At 39.7% G+C, this 24,667-nt stretch overlaps 1 protein-coding gene across 1 annotated transcript in view; it reads right to left on the bottom strand.

The window, feature by feature from the left end:
* Positions 1 to 24,667, bottom strand: part of LOC126162051 (DNA-directed RNA polymerase, mitochondrial) — a 310,992-nt gene that overhangs the window by 71,203 nt on the left and 215,122 nt on the right. Inside the window, exons 17-18 of the mRNA XM_049918295.1 lie at positions 18,110 to 18,223; positions 8,484 to 8,729 (exon numbers count right to left, since the gene is read on the bottom strand). Of these exons, the coding sequence (XP_049774252.1) occupies positions 8,484 to 8,729; positions 18,110 to 18,223 (360 nt within the window). The remainder of the gene's footprint in view (positions 1 to 8,483; positions 8,730 to 18,109; positions 18,224 to 24,667) is intronic.

Genomic DNA, 24,667 nt, shown 5'->3' with positions numbered 1-24,667 from the left:
TATGTGTGCTACAAATCTGAACCTAGCACTGCATCTCTCAATTTGTTTGATGTCAGTTGACATGTCACCTAATGCATGACAGTACTCTAGAGTTGGTCTTATATGTGATTACCTTTACAGAATGCATTTCACTTTCTAAGAGCACTTCTGGCAAATCTAAGGTTTCTGCCTACTTTCTCACCAACTACTTTTACAAGTTCATCCAATTTAAAATGAAAATGCGTCTAGATCCAAAAGTTTAACAATATCTTTATAAATGGATACCCTCAATCTCTTTTTTATGGGTATTATGCTGCATTTATCCATATTTCAAAGACAGCTGCCACGATGTAGATATTTTGTTCATTTCTGTATTTCCTTACAATTGTGCAACAAAAATAATTGCCAGCATTCCCTGGGGCATCCTTGATGCTCCTTTAATTTCCATTGAACATTCACCATCAAGTATAATGTAATGAGCCCTATCAGTTGTAAATTCTTTGAGGAAATTTTATGCTTGTGAAGATTCAGCATATGACTGTAGTGGTTATTGGTCACCAATATGCTACAGAGTGAAACAACCCTCAGAAATCTAAGAGGAAAGAATGTACCTGTTAATCTGCACCTACCACAAGAGAGACAGTGCGTCTTAATAATACAAGCTACGTTTCCCACAATGGAGATGCCTTATTCATTTTGAAACTACTTTACAATAAAAGAGTGCTTATTTCAGACTTCTCTTTTGTGAGCATGTGTAGCAATAAAACTTGCCATGGTAGTATCATCAAACATGAATATATTTTTAAATGCTGAATTTTAATATTTTTGTTTCCTATTTAGTCCGTTCAGTATCAGCACAATACCTATCTTTGTGTGTGTGTGTGTGTGTGTGTGTGTGTGTGAGAGAGAGAGAGAGAGAGAGAGAGAGAGAGAGAGAGAGAGAGAGAGAGCCACAATCCCTACCCCTACCCATCCATAGACCTAGCCCTTAGAAAAACGAAAGACAAAAGAAGTAAAGAAATTAGAAGCACCAAACACATTGTAAATACCAACATCAGACATAACAACAGAAGTAAACATGGCTTCAAAAGCTTGCTATGCCCAAAGCTAAAATATTTATGGGAATGAAAACATATAAGACCTTTATCTGTATTTCTCTCTACTCATGTAACAGAGTTGGTATGACTTTCCCTGTACCCATTATGCACATTCTCAAATAGGAACACTTCATTAGCTACCTCATTAATGTTAAAAAGTTATCTATTGCGTGAACAAAACTAGAGAAAGATGTACTGCAAAGCATAGACAAAATTGAAGAGTCCTGGAAGCAGTTGATTTCAGTTGACAAACTAATTTACAATAATGTAGCATAAAAGCTGAGAGGCATATTTGATAACAGGTTTACATTTTGGTTCACTATATCTGAAGATAACTATTTACTGCACAATGTAATAAAATGACAAGCATTTTAATCATACACTCTCTAGAACACCACACGCACCCAAATACACCACAAAGCAATTATATAAATGTGACAGAAATCAGTAGATGTGGTGCAAATGTATGGATGGACAAATGATTACATTTTCAGAAAAATTAGATGAATTATTCAAGAAAAAGAGCTTCACAAACTGAGCAGCAAGTCAGTAATGCATTGGGCCACCTCTGCCCCTTATGCAAGCAGTTATTAATCTTGGCATTCATTCACAGAGTTGTTGGATGTCCTCATGATGGATATCATGCTAAATTCTGTCCAACTGGCATGTTAGATCATCAAAATACTGAGCTGGTTGGGTGGCCCTGCCCATGTTACTCCTAACATTCTCAGTTGGGGAGAGATCCAGTGACTAGCTGGCCGAGGTAGGGTTTGGCAAGCACCAAGACAAGCAGTACAAAATCTCACTGTGAGTAGGCAAGCATTATCTTGCTGAAATTAAAGATTGAGATGGCTTGCCCTGAAGGGCACCGCCATGTGGCGTAGAATATTGTTGACATACTGCTGTGCTGTAAGGGTGCCATGAATGACAAACAAAGGAGTCCTGCTAATAAAAGAAATGGAACCCCACCCCATCACTCCTAGTTATTGGGCTGTGTGTGACGCACAGGCTGGTATCCCACCACTGTCCTGGACATCTGCAGACAACCACTGAGCTGGGCATCTGCAGACACATTTTCGGTTTGGAATCTCATTGACTGGAGTCTTACTTCAAATTGAGCCCCAATGACCAGTTTAATTGTTCTTTGCTCTCTCAGCAATTTAACTGTAGCGTACCTCTACATTATTTAACTCACATTTTCAGAAAGTAGTGTAAAGATTAAATTGTTATTTCAGAAACTTTGCATTGTTGTTTTTGTTTACACACAATTGCGTGTACGCCAAATTTGACGAGTCATATTTTCGTGTTTATCTGTAATTTAACTGACTTATTCTTAATAAACTATTACGTTTTATCTTGAGTGAAAAGTGCTTGACTTGCCGTAGAATTGTTAGGTCAGGGCTTTGGTGTGACGGGTGCTGTAGTTTTTTCCATGTGGGTGACTGTAGTGGCGTGGGAATAGGGGAAATAAATGAGACTCATCAGTGGTTTTGTAGGATATGTAGTAGAGGTAGGAAGATACTAGAACAGGAGGGGAAAATTGCCATCCTTTAGGCTGAGTTAGACAAGGCCAGGGGAGATCTTGACGGGTTAGAGAGGGAGAAGGGTGAAGAGAGGTGGGAAGTGGCAACAGGAGGAACAGGCCTAGACCTTTGTCTGACAGGTTCGTGGTGAATGTGGAAAACAGATTTGACCTGTTGCTTCAGTTAGAAGCTGGTGAGCCTCAAGCAGTTGCAGGTGTAGACAGGGCACAACAAACTTTCAGGAGCAAATTGAAAAGTAAGAATGTAGGGAAATCAGTAAAGAGAAAAAAAGTGTTGTTGTTAGGTAGTTCCCATGGAAGAGGTGTTGGCCAAGTTTTGCAGGATGAACTACGATCAGAATACCAGCTAACCAATTTTTTTTAAACCTAGTGCTGGTCTGGTGCAGGTGACAGAGGATTTAGGATCACTTTGCAAAGATTTCACTAAGGAAGACACCGTGGTTATAGTGGGTGGGCCAGGTAATAGTATTGACAGTGATCCTGGGTACAGTATAGAGTGTGACCTGGCAAGGATTGCATCAGCATCGAAGCATACTAGTGTTGAGTTCTTGGGCACCATGACCGATCTCATTTTAACTCTTCTGTCAGGAGAGTTAATTTGGAGTTGGAACAGCTGCTTATGTCAGGTGCAGGGTTACACATTGGTGCGGTTGCTGTCGATTCTCTCAATAGGTGGGATTATACTAGGCATGACCTTCACCTCAAAAGGAAAGGGAAGGGTAAACTGGCTGGGAAAATACCAGGAAAGTTAAAGGGGGAAGGCACTGTCATGAGTGATAAAATGCCAGTGGTTATAGAGTTCAGAAAAGGCCCTTTTTTAGGGTAGGGAGGACAGAAAGAAACATGTTTTAAGAGAGGTTAGGATTGAGACAAAGGTTCAGTTTGAGAAATAAACCAAAAAACATAATTCTAGATTTTTACTTCAGCATAAACAGCTGTTGGTTAAGAATTTTCAACAATCAGCAGAAATTTAACACTGCCCAATTTTAACTCAGTCAGTGTGAAATGTCAGCTATCTTTATTCCATCAAACTATTCGAGGACTGAGACATAAAATTAATGAATTAATTATCTGCATAGATGAATCAGAGTCCTCAGACCCAGCTGACATAATCTGCCTCTCTAAACATCATGTGCCCACTGGTATAGAACTTTTAAGTGTTACAGGATTTAGGTTAGCATCTCACTTTTGTATATCAGAAATGGAGGAAGGAGGAGATGCCACATTCATCAGGAACTGTCATAAATTTAAGAACATACACATTCATAAATTTTGCCTAGAACAGCAGTAGTAACACTATCATTCAACTCAATTCCCACTGTAAAGTTCCCCACAAGGGTAGCCAACTGCTCACAAACAGCCATTGATAATATCTTATTAGAGAAATCCAATGAACAAAATTATATTACAAAAACAATAGTCAATGGCCACTCAGACCATGACACGCAGTTCCTTCTGTTAAATGTGAATACTGAACAGGATATAAAATCTGTTAAATCTGAGCTCAAGAGGGTAATCAATAAGTCAAAAATTGATTATTTTATGACACTCCTCAGAGACATTCACTGGAGTGATGTTTACAGTGCCAATGGCATGAATGAAAAATATAGCACTTTTGCTAATACAGGGTGTATACGGGGACAAGGAAAAAAAATTCCCGGATTATTCCCGGATTTCTCCCGGATATCCCGTTGTAAAAAATATCGAAAATACACTTTTTCTGTGCTAAGTGACAGTAGGTTTTCCGTAGATTTTCCCTCGGAACTGTAAAATTTATCAATCCTTTGAATGGTTAACGTTTTATATAATCGCGTAGAACTTCCCGAAAAATAAAAGAAAAGACGGAGCAGAGAAGTTTTGGAGAAACTTTTAATAAAAAAAAAGGAGAGAAGTTTTGGAAAGACCTTTGATTTGCAGCAACATATACGCTGCATATTTTTGTATTATGAAAGTATAAATTCGAATTGCACTAAACACAGCGCGTTAGTTTCCGGAACGATGCAACCGAGGTTGCGATGTCCTTTTGTAAGTGAGTCTTATCTCAAGCCGCGAGATCTCGCCAGCCGATGATAGCAGCTATTCATAGCATAGGACACGTGTTATAGTCAGCCAATAGCAAGATTACTGGTTACATAGCGCGAACACACAAGAGGAAAAGTTAACGGTTTAAATTAATGTACACGGTACCGTATATCTACAAGAAAAGCTAAGCTTTCACATATAATATTGGTCTCTAAGATTTACACGCTACAATAGAAGTTAAACTTTCACATGTAATATTGATCTTTTTTTGCGTGTGTTATACTTCAAGATTTAAAATTATGACATAAATGCCTCGGCTCGAAATTCTTGTAAGTGGCTGGTCCTCAAACTGTTCAGTTTCGAACGCTCTGTGATTTAGATGTCCATTCCACTTTCTCACATGTAACATAATTCATCGTGCGTGAAAAGAAATTTCCTTTGAAAGTAACGCTTTTGTAACCACCGTTCGCAATACTGTTAGAAATAGGTTCGATTTACCAGTTGCCAGAGAGCTCCAGAAAACGCATTATTGTGCGTGTGCAACTGCAGTGGTGTAGGAAGCCCGCATGTTCGTGTGTATAAAGCACTAAGAGAGCTTACATCGCACCATGAAAGAAACAGGGCATCAGAGGATACTCCAACGAGCATCGAAATTTCGTAAACCATACTAAAATGCATAATTTGGCTTGAAGTGCAAATTGGCTTTTTCCAGATTCACAATGAAGTAGGTCCCATCTGATATTAAGTTTTCAGTGTGGGTTTTGGAATGTAAATTTTCTTGGAGTACCAGTACTCTACGATCTCATGTTTGGTTCTTTATTATGGCGTAATGCCATACATGGCAGAAGATGATAACGTGCACTTGAAATTCAGCGAACAGTTGGAACTAGCCAATACTGTAGAATGAAACACTTCGTTTCAAATAAAATGATTGCCTCAGCGGAATTTCTTTAGAAAACTTGCAAAAATAACTTCATTCTTCTGCAAGGCGATTAATGCTTGACTGCTACTAACTTGGAAAGAAAATAAAATCAGAAATTGAAATTAATAATATATTTTTGCCCTCCGTAATTATGTGAATGTATTTTAATTCACTTGATAGCTCCCGGCCACAGAAATCCGTTTTGTTTTCATTTGACTGTGGAGCTGTACACGAAGAGAAGCATCGAAATCACTTAACGTAAACACGGGTCACGTAGGACTAACCCCCTCCCCACTACAACTCTGTGCAAGCGTGAATCTGGCAGTTAGGGCGCGCGAGAAAAATTTTTCTCGTTTGCATCTGGCTGCTTGCTGCTACTACCGATACAACTAACAGCCAAACTTCAAGTAGCGGGAAGCGGTAGAAGGTACTGCTTGTACGCGAGTCAAATGCGCATGCGCAACAGACCGCTGGCAACTGGTCAAACGAACCTAATGTGAACAGTTGTTACGTCATGCTCATAGCAAGCAGTTTATTGTTACGAAGAATTGCAGTCTGCGCCCTACGGCCTTTGACATATTTTTGCTATCTGCGAATGCTTGTGCGTGCATGGTGTTTATTGTCCTAAATTGCACATTTCCTTTGCCACTAAAGTTTTATTTTTTTCCCTCTCGTTTATATTTTATTGCTGCAGTTCTCCAGTAGCCAGGATACAATAACATTCTTTGCTAGAGAATCAATACTGCAGTCAAAATCACAAAAATGTAACAGAAAGCTAAAACAATGAAAAATTCCCGGAATTCCGAAAAATTCCCGGGTTTTTCCCGGTTTTCTCCCGGATGAAAAAATTCCCGGGTTTTTCCCGGATTTCCCGGTTGTCCCGGGTCGTATACACCCTGTAATAGAGTGCTTACCTTATTTGAACACTGTTTTCCCCCAAAACTAACCAAGGTTAGAGCAAAGTCTACAAAGAAGCCATGGATTCCTCAAGGAATAGAGGTATCTTGTAAAACGAAAAGAAAACTGCATCTGTCAATCCAAAACATTTCTGATGTTGATGCTATAGCACATAACAAGAAATACTGCAAAATATTAAAGACTGTAAAATGGGCATCAAAGCAAATGTATTACAAGGAAAAAATAGTGATATCAGATAATGAAATAAAGACAATATGGGATATAGTGAAGGAAGAGACTGGTAGAACCACACATGAAGAGGGGCAAATAGCATTAAGAGTAAATGATACATTGGTGACAGATGTGTACAATGTTGCAGAACTTTTTAACAAACTTTTTATAACTGTTACTGAAATGATGGAGTTGTCAGGTTCTGTAGATGCTGCCATGGGATACCTCAGACCAGACATTTAAAGTACCTTCCATAATATGAATGTGAGTGATCCTCACTACCCCAGCATAAGTAATGTCCATCATAAAATCTTTAAAATCAAAAACATCTAGGGGGTATGATGAAATATCAACAAAGCTAATTAAAGAATGTGATTCTAAGTTATGTAACATATTATGCTATATGTGTAACTGGTCTTTAATAGTGGAATATTTCCTGAATGGTTGAAATATGCTGAAGTTAAGCCACTATTTAAGAAGGGAGATAAAGAAATAGCGTCAAATTTCTGTCCAATTTCACTTTTGCCAGTATTCTCAAAAATTTAGAAAAAGTAATGTATGATCGGCTTTATAACCATCTTGCCACAAATAATATACTGTCAAAGTCACAGTTTGCATTTTTAAAGGGTTCTGATATTGAGAAGGCCATCTACATTTACAATGAAAATGTGCTTAATTCATTAGACAAAAAATTGCAGGCAACTGGTATATTTTGTGATCTTTCAAAGGCATTTGACTGTGTGAATCACAATATCCTTTTACGTAAATTAGAATATTATGGTGTAACAGGAAATGCTGCAAAATGTTTCAAACCTTACATCTCTGGCAGGAAACAAAGGGTGTTATTAGGCAAGAGCCATGTATTAAGCTATCAGGCATCATCCAACTGGGAACTAAGTACATGCGGGGTCCCACAAGGTTCCATCTTAGGGCCCTTACCTTTTCTTGTGTATATCAATGACCTTTCATCAGTAACATTACCAGATGCCAAGTTCATTTCGTTTGTCGATGATACAAACATTGCAATAAATAGCAAATCAAGAGCAGCCTTAGAAAGATTGGCTAATAAAATATTTGTGGACATTAATCAATGGTTCCTAGCCAATTATTAGTCACTAAACTTTGAAAAAACATACTACATGCAATTCAGAACTTGTAAGGGGTGTCCCAAGAGTATATGCCTAACATACAATGGCAAGCAGATAGAAGCAGTGGACAGTGTTAAATTCTTGGGATTAGAGCTTGATAATAAATTCAACTGGGAGGAGCACACCACAGAACAGCTGAAGTATCTTAACAAGTCTCTATTTACAATGTGAATTGTGTCAGACATAGGAGACATCAAAATGAAAAAGCTGGCATACTATGCTTACTTTCATTCCATAATGTCGTATGGGACTATTTTTTGAGGTAATTCATCAAGCCAAGCTAAAGTTTTCCGGGCACAAAAATGTGCAATAAGAGTTATACGTGGTGTGAAGTCAAGAACATCCTGCAGAAGCCTGTTTAGGGAACTAGGGATACTAACTACTGCTTCCCAATATAAGGAGAAATATCAAACTGCCAGATCTGTTTCCCTAAACTTAGCTACGTCCCATAATCTAAGTGTGTGGGTAATAATAATCCAGTCCATATGAAAGCAATAATATTTCTTTTTTCTCAAGAGGGCATTACAACTCAAACTGCTTGTGGTGACAGAGTTGCCTTATGCAGATGCTTGCACTTACAAGAAATTTACATCCTGCAAACAGAGTAAGTTACAATATTTACAAGCCTAAAATAATACACTTACCAGTTGAGCTACACATTCATAAACATCCTGTGGTCGCTGTGCAGGACTGAGATTTACACTTTCAGCCCCAGCAGTGTCTCGACCAAGTGCAGCATAATGTTGTAGTCCATTGCAGGAACCATCTTGGTGCACAGGAAAGTGGCAGATGTATTTCTCTGGATCAGGAGAGCGGACAGCTTTTGCTATTTCCATGCAACAAGCCAATGTTTGCCATGGTTCTTCTGACTCAGCCCACCACATGCGACCCTGTTACAATTACAATTACTTGCAAGTCACCAACTATAATGTTTAAATACAAAAAATAAAACTATTAAACAGGCTGGAAAATCATTTCACAAAAAAATAGCATCAACAACAATCCAATCAACAGCATTCTTGTAATGTGATTCCTGCACTTTCTAGATTGAATAATGCCAGTCTAAAAACAATAATAACTAACAATGTACAGGGGCCAACAAGACCATAAAAATGCAATGGATCCAACAAATACATTCTGCAACAAGTTAAAATAGGAGTTATATGTAGTATAGTTTCTGTGTAAATAAAAAATGCAGTCGGTTATAAGGCCTTTAAGTTAGAATGTAGACAACATACACAATAATGAAGTTTCTTATGTTACCTGCATATACAGGATGTTCTGAAGCTATTTGTTCAAGTTAGTACAGGAGGTAGAAAACATCAAAACAAATATATTTCCAAAAGAAACATATGGTTTTGGAAACAAATTTGTAATGTTAGTGAACATTTTGTTAGTGGTGCTGATGTAAGTTGTGCTGGTGACACTAACAGGGAATGTATATCACTCTGTGTACATGGATGGTTGGCTCTGAGCTCTGCTTGGAAACATGCCGATTCATTATAAGCATCACTGCCTTGTGACAATAGCTGTGACTTCCTTGTAAGCACACAAATGCAGTTGCAATCATTACTGCCTTGTGACAATAACAGTGAACATGGAGCAGTTTATATACACTGAAATGGCTGACATGGATCTAGTATCTGGGTATGAATGGAAATGGATGAGCTGCAGTGAGAGAGTACTGACAGTGTTTTTACAACCGACAAGTTCCAAAATACAAAAAATGTTCACATCACCTGCTATGGGAAACAGTCTTCCATGCAAGTATGCATGATACAGGGAGGGATTGAACAGCACAAACTCCCAAAATGGAAGACAAAAACATGACATATGAAGGCTGTTTCAATATCCACAATTTGCATGTTTGCCCACATGTTAATCCACAAGGTACATGACTTCATACTGGTTTGATGTGTGAGCCGACATTCTCAGTGATAGGTTGACTGGACCACACATTCTCCCACTTTGGCTCAATGGGCAGAGATATTGCATCTTTGTGGAATATGTGTTGCCAGAACTGCTAGAGAATGTACTGCTGAATTTTATATGAAGGATGTACTTCAGTATGATGGGACACCAGCCCATTTCAGCATTGCTGTGAGGAAGTATTTGACAGCCGTTTTAAGGACTTGATGGATCAGCCAATGTGGCTCTATGGCTTGGCCACCCAGGTCACCTTATCTCAAATGTCTGAATTTCTTCCTCTGTGGGTAAATAAAGCAGCTGGCGTATGAAACTGTTGTGGAAACAGAAGAAGACCTTGTCGCTAGAACTGGTGCCACTGCTGGCACCACTGTGGACATGCCACAAATCTTCAGACAGACATGACAGTCAATGGTCCGACGATGTACTGCATGCATACAGGACAATGGTAGCGCATTCAAGCAGTTCCTGTGAATGCCACTTCTGTAATTATCATGCTAAAATACCTTATGTGAAAATCATCCCTAGCATCAGAAATAGCTATCAGGAACCGGATATCCCATAACTAAATACACTCCTGGAAATTGAAATAAGAACACCGTGAATTCATTGTCCCAGGAAGGGGAAACTTTATTGACACATTCCTGGGGACAGATACATCACATGATCACACTGACAGAACCACAGGCACATAGACACAGGCAACAGAGCATGCACAATGTCGGCACTAGTACAGTGTATATCCACCTTTCGCAGCAATGCAGGCTGCTATACTCCCATGGAGACGATCGTAGAGATGCTGGATGTAGTCCTGTGGAACGGCTTGCCATGCCATTTCCACCTGGCGCCTCAGTTGGACCAGCGTTCGTGCTGGACGTGCAGACCGCGTGAGGCGACGCTTCATCCAGTCCCAAACATGCTCAATGGGGGACAGATCCGGAGATCTTGCTGGCCAGGGTAGTTGACTTACACCTTCTAGAGCACGTTGGGTGGCACGGGATACATGCGGACGTGCATTGTCCTGTTGGAACAGCAAGTTTCCTTGCCGGTCTAGGAATGGTAGAACGATGGGTTCGATGACGGTTTGGATGTACCGTGCACTATTCAGTGTCCCCTCGACGATCACCAGTGGTGTACGGCCAGTGTAGGAGATCGCTCCCCACACCATGATGCCGGGTGTTGGCCCTGTGTGCCTCGGTCGTATGCAGTCCTGATTGTGGCGCTCACCTGCAAGGCGCCAAACACGCATACGACCACCATTGGCACCAAGGCAGAAGCGACTCTCATCGCTGAAGACGACACGTCTCCATTCGTCCCTTCATTCACGCCTGTCGCGACACCACTGGAGGCGGGCTGCACGATGTTGGGGCGTGAGCGGAAGACGGCCTAACGGTGTGCGGGACCGTAGCCCAGCTTCATGGAGACGGTTGAGAATGGTCCTCGCCGATACCCCAGTAGCAACAGTGTCCCTAATTTGCTGGGAAGTGGCGGTGCGGTCCCCTACGGCACTGCGTAGGATCCTACGGTCTTGGCGTGCATCCGTGCGTCGCTGCGGTCCGGTCCCAGGTCGACGGGCACGTGCACCTTCCGCCGACCACTGGCGACAACATCGATGTACTGTGGAGACCTCACGCCCCACGTGTTGAGCAATTCGGCGGTACGTCCACCCGGCCTCCCGCATGCCCACTATATGCCCTCGCTCAAACTGCACATACGGTTCACGTACACGCTGTCGCGGCATGCTACCAGTGTTAAAGACTGCGATGGAGCTCCGTATGCCACGGCAAACTGGCTGACACTGACGGCGGCGGTGCACAAATGCTGCGCAGCTAGCGCCATTCGACGGCCAACACCGCGGTTCCTGGTGTGTCCGCTGTGCCGTGCGTGTGATCATTGCTTGTACAGCCCTCTCGCAGTGTCCGGAGCAAGTATGGTGGGTCTGACACACCAGTGTCAATGTGTTCTTTTTTCCATTTCCAGGAGTGTATAATTGTTTTTATGTTCTCTGCCTCCTGTATTAATTTGAACAAATAGCTTCGTAACACCCTGTGTAACAGCATGGCTGGATGATGTTATCAATGCACGGTGAAAACAAAAACTCTAAACATACAAACAGGGATACTGTACATTTCACACGAAACACCACTGACACCCAGGATATAATGAACCAGTATAAGCTCAATTCGTGTTACGTATACAAATACGTTTCTTCTCCATCATCATCATCATCATCATCATCATCATCACTGTTGTTTTCCAAATCCCATTTCCCATTTGTGGAATTTCCATGCATAGCAAATAACAATGTAGTGTTGTCAAAGACATCACAGTATGAACTTAAATAATGCACAGTTAAAACATTAGTTCTATCTTTTGCAACAGAGATATGATCCTCATCACAAGATATTTTATAAGTAGCTTAAGATACTGAAAAAAGATTTTGGACATATTGCACGAAGCATCAACATTTTAATATGTGGGCACAAGTTACAAGCACCAACTTGTTTTTCTATTTTGGATTGTCTGGATGGAGTGTGGTTCTTTCTGTGGATGTAAGGTTAGTTTACTTGTTGAGGGATCTGGGGAATGATGGTGAGGCAAGGTTTGAGGTTAAGAAATTCTGGAAAGTTAACAGGGGGTGATTTGGGGGCAGTGGGGGTGGATCTCATTAGCATTATTGTAAATTTCATGCCAGTTTTTTAAATTAAAATCCTGTTTGACCCGTTTCCATCAGCAAGAAGGAAAGATGATCAGGATTTTGGGTGATCCAAGGAGTACTGGAATTGTAGCCCTCCATACCATGATTCCAGTGTCGTACTGCTCCATCACATTGCTCAGCACTGTTTCTCCAAGCGTGAGAAGTCTAAATGTATGTAGTGTGGGCATGTTGCTTCACTTGCTGACCGTAGTGAAATCTTCCAATATGGCTATCACACCTATGCAAACGCTTTATGAGCACCAGCATTATAATAAAGCACAGTGTTCTCAAGTTTGCACTGTAGCGTTTACACAACACACTCAGCATACTAAATCTTCAGATCTAGTTATAAATTAAGACAGGAATACTAACAAGATTGACAAAATTTGAATGCCAACTGCCATTTAGAATTTTCATTATTTTTCACCCCCCACTGTCTGCCCCCCCCCCCCTCCCAAAAAAAAAAAAAAAAAAAAAAAAATCCACTCACATTTTTTTTCACAGGCAATATTTCTTTTTCGCAGTCATTATTACCAGGCTTATTTTCTCAATGATGATCAGATTTCTCTGTCATGATTTAGATGACCCATGCCAGGAGTTTTTACTGCATCTGAGGTAATTAAAAAGATGTGGATATAATTCTACAGCTTACATCCCACTGAAACCTTCAGTGTTGCCTAAATTTTTTCAAGTACTTCAAACTTAGTTCAGTTTAAATGATGTCATAAAAACCGAGCAAACAGGTTATAAGCCAGAGGGTGATTGAAATGGTCCCCTTCAATCAGAGTACACTGTCTGTAATGACAATCAAGAAGTTGAACGTCATGGACACACGTTCATTATCACACGTAAAAACACTGACAAAAATAAATCTAATGGATGCTTATCTGCAACTCCTGCTGATGCGAAATTTCATGAGTTCATGATCATTAACACACTTCATGGTCTGTATGGATACATGTGTCTATTGTTTGTAGTAGTGGCTGACCTGATCACATTCTACCGATTCAAGCAACAACTGATACAGGCCATTCCATCTTCAGTTAACTATTTTGAAAATATGATTCACAATGGGCAAAGGTGCAAAAACATTTGGAAATTTTGCAACAAATCATTCAGATCTAACTATCATTCAGATCTAACTGTCATTCATGTTATCATCAATTTGACATATATCGCAGGATACAGGCCTCATCCAGACATTACCAAGCATTGCAGTCTGCAGCTACACCCGTCACTGCTGCCCTGCACATTTTCTGACATGTACCCACCTTCCATGAGGTTGTCATTTGCATCTTTGTAAATCTCTAGTAATCTACCAAATAATTTCCTTTGTTGATCTATCAATCACTCACCTGGCTATATGGCCCAATCACATATACTTCGTTCTCATTAGAATAATAGTTATGTATATCACTGTAGTCCTTTGGAATTTTTACTCTAGTGATTCCCAGTGGGTATCTAACCAATGTTCACTGAGCTCTTCTTTGTTTTTGAATGGTTTTGCATTAAAAGGGCGTGTCTCACTGCCATAAATTAAAACTGGTCATGCACACTGATCATAAACTTTTCATTTTAGGCACACCAGTGGTTCAATTTAAAAGTTATAGTTGGTTAACAAAAATTACTCCAGGTCACTTACTTCATCATGATGAAGTAAGTCTGCACTACACACAAAACATTACAGTGTCATCAGCAAAACAAAAGTGTTTCGGATAATATCCCATTAATTCAGATTCCTTCATTTTTCCAGTTTAAGAATCTGAAATCTTCCCCTAAGGTTACTGAGAATAGTTTTGGTGATATGAAATCTAATTGGCTGACACTCTTTCAAATGTGAATTTCTGATTATTCTACTGAAGTCTAATAGTAGCTCTAGCAGTGACATGTGTATTCTTTGGCATATAAACAATGTAAGTTGAATCTGTGGCTTGTTTCTTAAGGGCTGCAACTATAGATTTTGTTGAAACTGAACCAAAAGCTTTTATCAAAATCTGCAAATCACAGGTGAAGTGGTAATTCATACTTATTGCTTTGATATACGATTTTGTTTGTGGCTTACAAACAGTCAATTGGGCTATATCCATTTTCTATGCTCAGGTTTTTTCTTTGTCTGATTTCATGATGTAACCTACATAAAAGTTAGTTTTCTGAATAGGATTTAAATATCTGGGCTGCATCATTAATACGAAGGTACTCTGCCATAAGCAATTTGTAACTCATCCATTCCCTGTAACCTTCATGAATTGCAATCTTTTATGGGGACGATTGGGGACAATCATCCCAACTGCAGTGACCTCACCCTCCTGCTGATTTACTAGTCACCAACCGGAAAGCAGCAGTACAAAACAGAAGAAAGTAGCAACGCTCTATGCCCTTTTCAGAAAATTATTCTACAGGGAAGGGATCCATGTTAGCTGGTGACATGATGCAGTGTGCCATATGAGACATACTGCCTATTAAAATTTGAACAGCACAGATCATCATCTTGCCTTCACATCCAAAAATCATTCTTTGAGTAGTCAAGGGTCTGGCTGGCAAAATGATAAAAAACTATTCTTGAAATATATTCCACTGTAATATATTGATTAGTTTTTTCCTCTAATTACATCCATTGAATTTTCACTGAATAGTGCTATAGTTTGCAGGTATTGGATGAGCTTCTGCAATTGTGTTTTCAGTGTGGATATCTGAGTACAACTCTCCCAAAACTAACTATTTCTCATTTTACTGGTACACCTTTTCCCCCCCTTAATATACAGTTTTCCACTGTAATTCTAGTATTTGCACTCTCCGAGTGCTTTAGCATCTGTGTGATGTTGGAAACTACTGACATGCTTGTTATGATGTAAAATCTAACTATGGAAAATCTCTCACCAGATATCGAGATGATGAGTCACAGACAGGCACAATAAAAAAATTGTAAAACAACTACTGCAGGGAGATGCCAAATTTTCCTGGAATGAGGTGCTGAACAGATGTTTCCTTGTCCTTAAGGAGGCATTAACATTGTCTCCAGTTCTAACATTGTATGACGAAATGTTGAGACAGAACTTCACATTGATGCTAGTCATTTTGGAAGAGGGGCAGCACAAGCACAAATTCAGGAAAACGCTCAAAATGTTTCCAGAGTACTCTCCAAGTCCAAGATGAACTACTCTACAACCAAGAATGAGTGCCTTGCAGTTACTGGGCCATCAACAAGTTCTGACTATGTTTATTTGGCAAGCCAATCACCATTGCGATAGACTACCATTCTCTCTGATGGCTGACTAGCCTGAAGGATTCATCGGATCGACTGGGAAGATAGGCACTGAGGCTTCAGGAGTAAAATGTCATGTGGTACACCAAAGTGGATAGATACACAAGGATGTCAACTGCCTTTCAAGGAATCCTTTAACAGAACACAGCAGTGTGAATGAAATCTCAGTTACTGCTGCATTAAACAATACTGCTGCTGAACAGAAGATGGATACAACATGGCTGAAGGTCACAGGAGACTTGAAAAAGGAGAAACTGGCCAAAGAAAAACCCCAATTAATTAATAGAGCATTTTAGCACTATTAGTTTTAAAAATAAATTGAAATCATATCTTCTTTACAATTCCTTCTATACCATAGATGAATTCTTGAATAGGAATAAAAAAATTATAGGTTAACAGTTACCGTGAAACTGATCAATGGGACATGTAACTAACTGTATAAATGGAACTATGGTCCAATGGGGCAGAAATGGAAGCTCAGCATCCCACTGCATCTACGGCCAGCTATCCTGAAGTACTGTCATGATATTCCAACATCTGATCACCTGGTATTCATGAAGACTCAAGACAGAATCAGACACAGGTCTCACTGGCAGAGTATCCACCAATCCATTAGACACTGTGTGAGCCATTGTAAGGAATCCCAATGATGAAAGTATGTAATGCAATTACCTCTGGGACATCTGGTACCAGCAGTAGTACCATTCCACCAAATTGGAACTGACCTCTTTCAAGACGACAAATGGGAATTGGTGTATAATAGTCTGCACTGATCACCTCACGTGCTATGCTGTCACTAAAGCTGTACTGACAGCCGAAGTTCCACAGACAAATGGGCTCACTGAATGATTTAATAAGACATAGACAGATATGCTCTCAGTGTATGCCGCTGTTGAACAGAGAGGTTGGGATACAATACTGCCTGTTATGACATTCACATACAACACAGAGAAGCAAGGCACTCCAGGTTTCACACAGGCCTTTCTACTCCAGGTTGTGAGGCTGAAATGACAATGGATACACTGTTTCCATTTCAACCAGAATATATTCAAGGATGGCTGTATGTAGCACCTCATCACCAGAACTGAAGAAGCAAGACAGCTGGCACACATATGGGCCCTGGATGCCCAGTAGAAGGATCAAGATTGTTACAATGCCAAACTCTGACCAGTAAGGAGGCTTGGTTTGGATTTTTATGAACCTAGACCAGTAAGGTAAAGCTCAGGAGATGTGGCTGAGGCTGTCAGAGAAGTTGATAAAGTGCTGCTTTGGGCCATACTGTATCCTTCACCCCTTGTCAGATGTCACATATTAAGTCGAGGATTCTGACTATCAAGAAGAAAAAAAAGTGCAGATGCGTTTTCTATGTCCTCTGCATGAACCTCTACTGCAGTCCAGTGGTGCAGATCGACAATGGCAGCTTCAAGGAAACTGAAGAATCCCTGGACAACTTCAAAGCATTGACACAAGAGGCTACCTTTGATGTTCATCACAGTGAAGAAGGTGTAAGAACATGATCAGAACACGAGGATCCATCAGTGCTATTTTACAGAGATCCATTGACAAGGTCCAGATCCAGGTGTTTTACTCAGATCCAATGAGAATTTCTGAAACTGTGGGTCATTGTTTCTCAAGGAGAGGGAGCAATGCTGCAAGCTATGGTATATGTAGTGTAGTGCTTTGCATTGTAGGTTGACTTACTGCAGGTTGCCAGTTCAAATCCCATCACTAGCAATTATTTGTTTCATGATGAACAAGACCACATTATCTGTATGACAAATATTTTATGATCCAAATAATGATGGATCAGAAATGAATATTTATCATACAATGCCCACAATACAAAATTTGTTACAATTATTTGTTGTTTAGTATTTATTATTTCTTGAATATTCCTGAAATATTTTATGTTTGAGTATTCTGGAATATTTGGTATTTATATAAATACCAGCATTCTGGAATATTCAATGTTTGCATAAATAGCTGCACTCTCTGTTGTGGCTGTATGTTGGTGTCAGTAAGAAGCATGCTTTTGGTTCTAAGAGTTTTACTTCACTGACAATCCTGCCTTCAGATTTGGACTTGATTGTGGTTTCAATGTGACAATATTGCTGAAGTGCTTGTCCAGCTTCGAAAGTTTCATAATGACTGTAATTTGGAGGAGACCCAACACCTTACATTGTAAACGAAAAGAAGTGTTTCACAAATTGCTTCCCTAAATTGAAGGGAAAATAGTTAAACATTAGGTTGAAACAAAGGTAAAAAAAACAATGCAATAAATTATGTAGAATGATTTCTTATTAACCGTATTAGAAACTAAAGCTTCCTAAGAGTTATGCTCTGACGCATTAAAAATGAAAGAGAAAAAACATGAGTTAACTCACAGTTAGAGGATAATCAGCCGAATCCAGAACTTCTGGCATCATTTCATTTGCAAACTGAAGACGTTCATCAAGTGAATTTTTTTTCTTGAGTGCCGTCAAGTTCACTAAATGGATCTGTTAAAATAATATACATCTTTAAATATCTATCAGTAATGCTTTCCTTAAATAAATATTACCAAATTACTAAAACATAAAGCAAGTGATGATTTAAACACATTTTTAAACAAAACACAAAATCCATCAATTGGCTTAAATATTACATAGTTCTGATTAAAATGTTTGTAGAAAAATAGCATTTTAATTACTTTTGCGAATTCCCACGTCGAATGTAATCAATAAGAAATGTAGAAACATGTAGTATAATGCTACATTTTTTACAGCTGACCGTGAACAAGATGTACAAACTACTATCGCTAAAGTTAACATAGTATAATGTACTCGTCAAAATGAATAGTGAATACCTCTAAAACAAATATCATGTTTTCATAGCGCATTAACAGGATACATTAAAAGCAATACACCTCAAGAAGATTGAAAACAGTACATCCAGATGGAACAAAGGTACAAACATGAAACTTTGCAAATAAATACAGAGATATCCAATTACAAATGATCCAAGTTTGGTGCCAATGCGCATGCCCACAGACCCTGCAGGGTAGCTGCAATTGGGCAGGAGATCCTATTTAAGCAGCGCACAGTGGATGAGTCATACACACGACAATCACACACTGACTTGAGGAGGATGTTAGTAGACGCAGAATGCCAGGTAGTAGTTTTAGACAACATTTCTCACAGTTAAGCCTGTTTGAGTGAAGCCTAACCATCGGCATGAAAACCACAGCCTGGTCAACACCCTGTGTGGCTTATGAGGTCGATTGTTCCGAGTGTTCCGTCACACGTCGTTCAGAGCAGTGGACATGAGATGGCGCCCAAGTGTGCCATACCAGGGCTGGAATGAACGGGAAGATGACAAGGCGAGAAGATCGAAGGAACATTCCAAATGCCTTGTGGATGTTAATTTGCAATCCAGAACCTCTTGTCATGTACTTCCATTAACACCAGCACATTGGCGACTCCATCTACAATGGTGCCACGACCGAATGACTGCCGCTGATTGGCAAAATGTGGTGTTTAGTGATGAATCCTAATTTGTTTTGTGGATGGATGATAATCACCTATGGGTGTGGAGGTACAGTTCCACCCATGCTGCCACATGCCACACTGCCTGCACAGCTGGTGTAATTGTCTGTGGCATCATAAGCAGTTCCCTACAATTGTGGTACATGGAATCTTAAAGGGCTAGCAATATGTTGGCGTCATCTCCGACTCCATGTGGGACATTTTATATGTGGTCTACCAGAGGCACTTTTCCCGCAAGATAATGCTTGTTCACATACAGCTCTAGTTGCTCAAGACTTTCTATGTCATATTCTGTCTCTTCCATGGCTGGCCTGTTCATCAGACTTGTCCCCATAGAGCCCGTATGGGACCAACTGAAACTCCACATGCTGCTGTGTCATTCTGTACATGATTTGGAGGTGGCTGTTCAAGACTGTGCCTCAGGATGACATCAGACATCTAACCACCTTGATGCTGGACTGTGTTGTGGCATATATTACAGCAAAACTTGGTCCAACACATTATTGATGTTGCACTGTATTTGTCTACTTGTACTCACTGTATTTGTCCACATGTCTTGATTATGGTATCAAGTGAATCTCTCAGCTGTATTGTTATGTCTATTAAATTTCATTCCAATCCAATGATCCCCTCTTGGTGTGCTATTTTAAATGTTCCAGCGTGTACTTTGCTGTGAACAGAGGAGGAATTATGCACGGAGCAGGAATACACTGTGCTCTTAAGAAATGTATTTGAATTATTGATACTGGGCAATTGTTCCAGACGTCAGACTGTGTTACCTAACTCTGTAAACATGCCACGGTGGCACTGATGACTATGATTCGTGTAATTTCAACAAAGTTATATTGTGGGCCTGTGGGAATCTGGGTGGCCTCTCAAAAGATATGATCACTGTGATAGATTTTAGTAGTCAGCTGTGTATCAATGTTGGTTTTGGCAGTCCAAAGAAGGTGCTTGTGTTTTGCATCCTATTTTCAACTGATAATGGCTTACAACTGATGCCATAACAGTCACGTCAAATGACTAGTCATTGCTGATTGCATGAAATCATATGCTGGAAGGTGAATTACAAACATGGCTGCCAATCAGCTGGCTTCCTTTCACATTTCATCAATGTGCAGCCTAGGTTGATGTTGTAACAAAAGACAACTGGAGGCATTACAAATGACATCATTTGCAAGTGTGGTACCATTACGATGGCAATGACTATTAGATCATACCAGGCCTCACATTATAGGGTAAATCAAAGAGTGAGAAGCTATATCCTACAATTATCCTACACTTCTAGTGTTCATTGAAGAGGGACTAAGCTGTGCAGGACATATGAACATCATTATCATTTTGTCTTTTCATTGTCAGAGAGATGTGTTCTTCCAGCATGACAATGCTCATCCACAGAATTCATGCATTTCCCAGTGTTATCTCTAACACATTTATTTTTTCCTTGTGCAGCACGATCACCAACTATTTTCCCCACTGAGCAAAAGTTGGATATGATGGGACAGTGTATGATTCAGTTCACATTACTGGGAAAAATTCCTTAACCATCTGGAAAAACAAATTGTAACAGAGTAACAACTGAATTGATATCACTTACCACAGACCAAAAGACTCAAACTTCAGATTCATATTTCAAATTTTTGTATACAAAATACTGCATCATTATTTGTTAGTTTCCATTATTACATTGTCTGGCACCCAAAATGTTGATTCACATATCATGGGTATCAGTAAGTGTCCATATCAGGGTCAAAAAAATAAAAGTACTTTAGCTGATCATCTGCTACTATACACAATAATAAGGAATGTGTATTGAAAGCGATGGACTACAGTTGACACCTGAACATCTCTTATGTCCCTTAACAAAAAACATACAGACTGGCTGGATAGACAGTATCAGAAAAGAAAAACGGGTGTCATACACAATCTGAATGTCAAAGTGGCTTCAATATTTTGAAGTCTTACTAAGCTGCCATCAAAAGGTAATCTAATGTACTTAGATGCAATCACGTGTCTCCTCTCTTTATACCAGTCCAGTTACCTTCACTCCTGGACCACGTCATGGGATGCACCACACCACCAGTGTGCGACGGCAGATATTCTGCCTGGTCTCTTGCTCATTGGCAGCCAACAGCAGGGAGCATATTGGCACAGAGATCATAAGAATTCAGTGAGACAACGCCCACAAAACTGATCTATCTGTTGTACCACAAGATCCAGTTTCGTGAAAGACAGATTTTCATATCCTCGGTGCTGTCTCAATAGGAAGAGGCCTGAGCCACAATTTTTTTCCTTGTACTGCATCATTTATTTATATGCAATTACGTACTTCAAAACAGCTGACTTGTTGGGATGGAGTAGAGAATTTCTCTTACACTGTTACCACTGTTTGGACAATGTATTTCTTCCTGCATTTATGCGATGCAATATACTCCCCGTTTCCATATTTTGATGTTGTGCCAAGGAGTGTTTGTGATTTGGTGGAGGAGCAAAAAATACACTTGAAATTATTCTTCTCAATATTCGGTCAATTCTTCTGGACACTGGACTAACGTAAAGTAGGGGGGCTATAAAACTATGGTAGTGGCTCTTTCTGTGGTGACTCATTTATTCACTGCAACAGCCAAGGACCAAAAGCGTGCCTTATCTGATAATTACAGTACGAGCTATTCTTGAACAGAGTTCCATGATGCGGTAACTTACGTTGGAGACTTCCTTGGTCAGGAAGTCAGTGTAGCTTACAATATATGTAGTTTAATCTCCATAATCATAATATAGCACAGGAGAATATATTCATTTGTATAAAAAAAATGTGGGAAATAGCTTTTGTGTCAACAATGCAGTAGTATACACATGGCAACTGGTGCATCACACTAGCCTCACTTCTCTTCGACTTCTCGTCTGAACTTTCATCGACTGTTGTCTTGGTCAGGCACATTCTTGGTTTGATGTTATAATCACTCTCTATAGCAAACTGATTGGGAATTTTCATAGGAAAGTTGCTTAGTGGCACATGAGATGGAATTGTGGAGTCACACTTCCTAAAGAATCAACTGAGAACAGCTGTGAGGTGTATTTGCCATGTCACAGTTAGGAGACACCAGGTACTTGACCATGATTTTCATCAGTATGCCTTTCTTGGGTACCTTTCTGAAGGCATATAATCTCAGTGAAATCATGCTATGATGTTAAAGAGTATTAATGTTAATGCAAAAGAATTTCTGGATGTGCTGTCACCGCATATATCTGGGAGTGGATTGATGGCATTTCCTACACCAAGGCTTTTGCTTGATGTAACATCTTAATAGTATAAAAGAAGTTTTTCGACTACGCAAGCTAAGAAGACACACAGACTGAGCGAGGTGGCGCAGTGGTTAGCACACTGAACTCTCAAGAGGACAATGGTTCAAATCCCCATCTGGCCATCCAGATTAAGGTTCTTTGTGATTTCCCCCAATTGCTCTCAGCAAATGCTGGTATGGTTCCTTTGAAAAGGGCACAGTTAATTTTCTTCCCCATCCTTTTATAAACCGAGCTTCTGCTCTGTGTCTAATGACCTCACTGTGGATGGGACATGAAACTTTAATCTCCCATCCTCCTCCCTACTAAGACACTCAGTTCGCAGGCAATGAATATAAGATTTTGTTTATATTTTTATGGCAAAGACTCATAGAGTTACCACAGTCGACGGTGACTATGGCTTACAGGCAATACTGATGATAGTTTTTTGTCCGTTGCATTTTGAATACAGACAACAACCTACAAGAAGATTTTGATCAATTTTACAAGATGAGTTTCCAGAAAGATAGTGGCTCTCCTTGAAAGCCCTGTACTACCTGAGAATATAATAAAAGGACCTCATGGCTTGGTTTCACTAAGGTTATATGGTCTCCTGAAGATAAATAATGATGGAATCCTGCTGAACCATAGTCGGCAACCTGGTGTCTCCTAAGACCTGGCAAAATACATCGTGATATTTTCATTCCAGTTGCTGGGAAATGTGATCATCATATATGGCACTACAACTGACTTCACACAACATTTTCAAGAATTACAAATCTTGAACAGAGACATTATACTCAATTTTGACACTGTGTGACTTTCCACTAAAGTGCACATGGCAGACTCTCCACTTCATCACCCAGGAGTTTAATATGCCCATAAATGAACTCTTCAAAGATATACTTACATCTACTTATTTTCTCTTCGGTGGAGAATGCATGAAGAAACTGATGGTGTGGTTACGTGCAGCTCTTTGTCACTTGTGGTTACCAATATCTTCATGGAGCACTGTAAGGAGCTGCTCTAAACTTGTCAATAAAGCCAACCTATTTCTTCATGTATACAAACAAAATACCACTGTGGTGTGTTGGTATGGGCAAGTGGACTTCTGTAACATTTTAGATCTTCTTAACTCTGTACATCCGAAGATCAAGTACAAAGAGCCCTTGTTCTTTTCAACCGAAAAAGCCTACAACATGAGATCCATTGGAAAACTGTGTTTCATGGAAAATGGGTACAGTAATCACCAAATAAGACAAGCTTCTGCTACAAACAGCAATGGCAAATTGATGAGTTGTGACAGGAGGAACCATTTGTTAGAAAGCAATATGTGTAGGAAAATGATTATGTATTGAGCTTTGGTGCATATTTAATTATTATATTTTAACACTATCAGAATTTAAAAAACAAGTTTTTATTGGTAGCAATTTTTAACGAGCAGCAGTATGCTGGGTGCTAAATGGCATACACTGTCTCACAAATACGGTAGGAAGAAAGTTATTCCTTTTTGCCACTAATTCATTTGGTTACATGCAGCACACACATATTATAAATCAAGAAACATCTGCAAAAGTGTGCTCGAGGCTCTCACTTAGAACTGGCTGAAACTAATAACTTGGAGGTGTGCACCATAATGGAATTATTAAAAATTTTCTGCAACCTAAAAACTTTGAAAATATTCTCACACAGATAGAAGGACATCCATGAGAGAAGGAGAGGGGGTGGGGGAGGGGGAGAGGGAGATGATGAAACTGCATGACAAAATTCAGATAAAATCCTTTAAATAGATGTTCCATTTCTTTTGGGAAACCAACTAAATGATGTAATTCTGTCAAAAACGTTTGCAATACCTAGTGGTATGTAATGTAAATTGTAAGCAATAATGACATGTTTCTGAGGCTCTGGAGCACTGCATTGGAGTGGATACCTCCTAGTCACCTTTGGGAAATGATGAATTCTGGAAAGGACATCAACACCTGTTAGCGGATGACCCCAGCAGAGCATTGACATGACAGCATTTTGAGAATATCACACTCTGTGACAATAATCTGTAAGATGGGCTCCCACCTTCCAAGGCACAAAAGTCATCTCTTGCTCTCTTATACATTGACATCAACATATATACTCCAAAATGAA

Source organism: Schistocerca cancellata, chromosome 2 (genome assembly GCF_023864275.1).
Source record: "Schistocerca cancellata isolate TAMUIC-IGC-003103 chromosome 2, iqSchCanc2.1, whole genome shotgun sequence".
NCBI lineage: Eukaryota > Metazoa > Arthropoda > Insecta > Orthoptera > Acrididae > Schistocerca > Schistocerca cancellata.
This window is presented reverse-complemented; position numbering and strand designations above follow the sequence as displayed.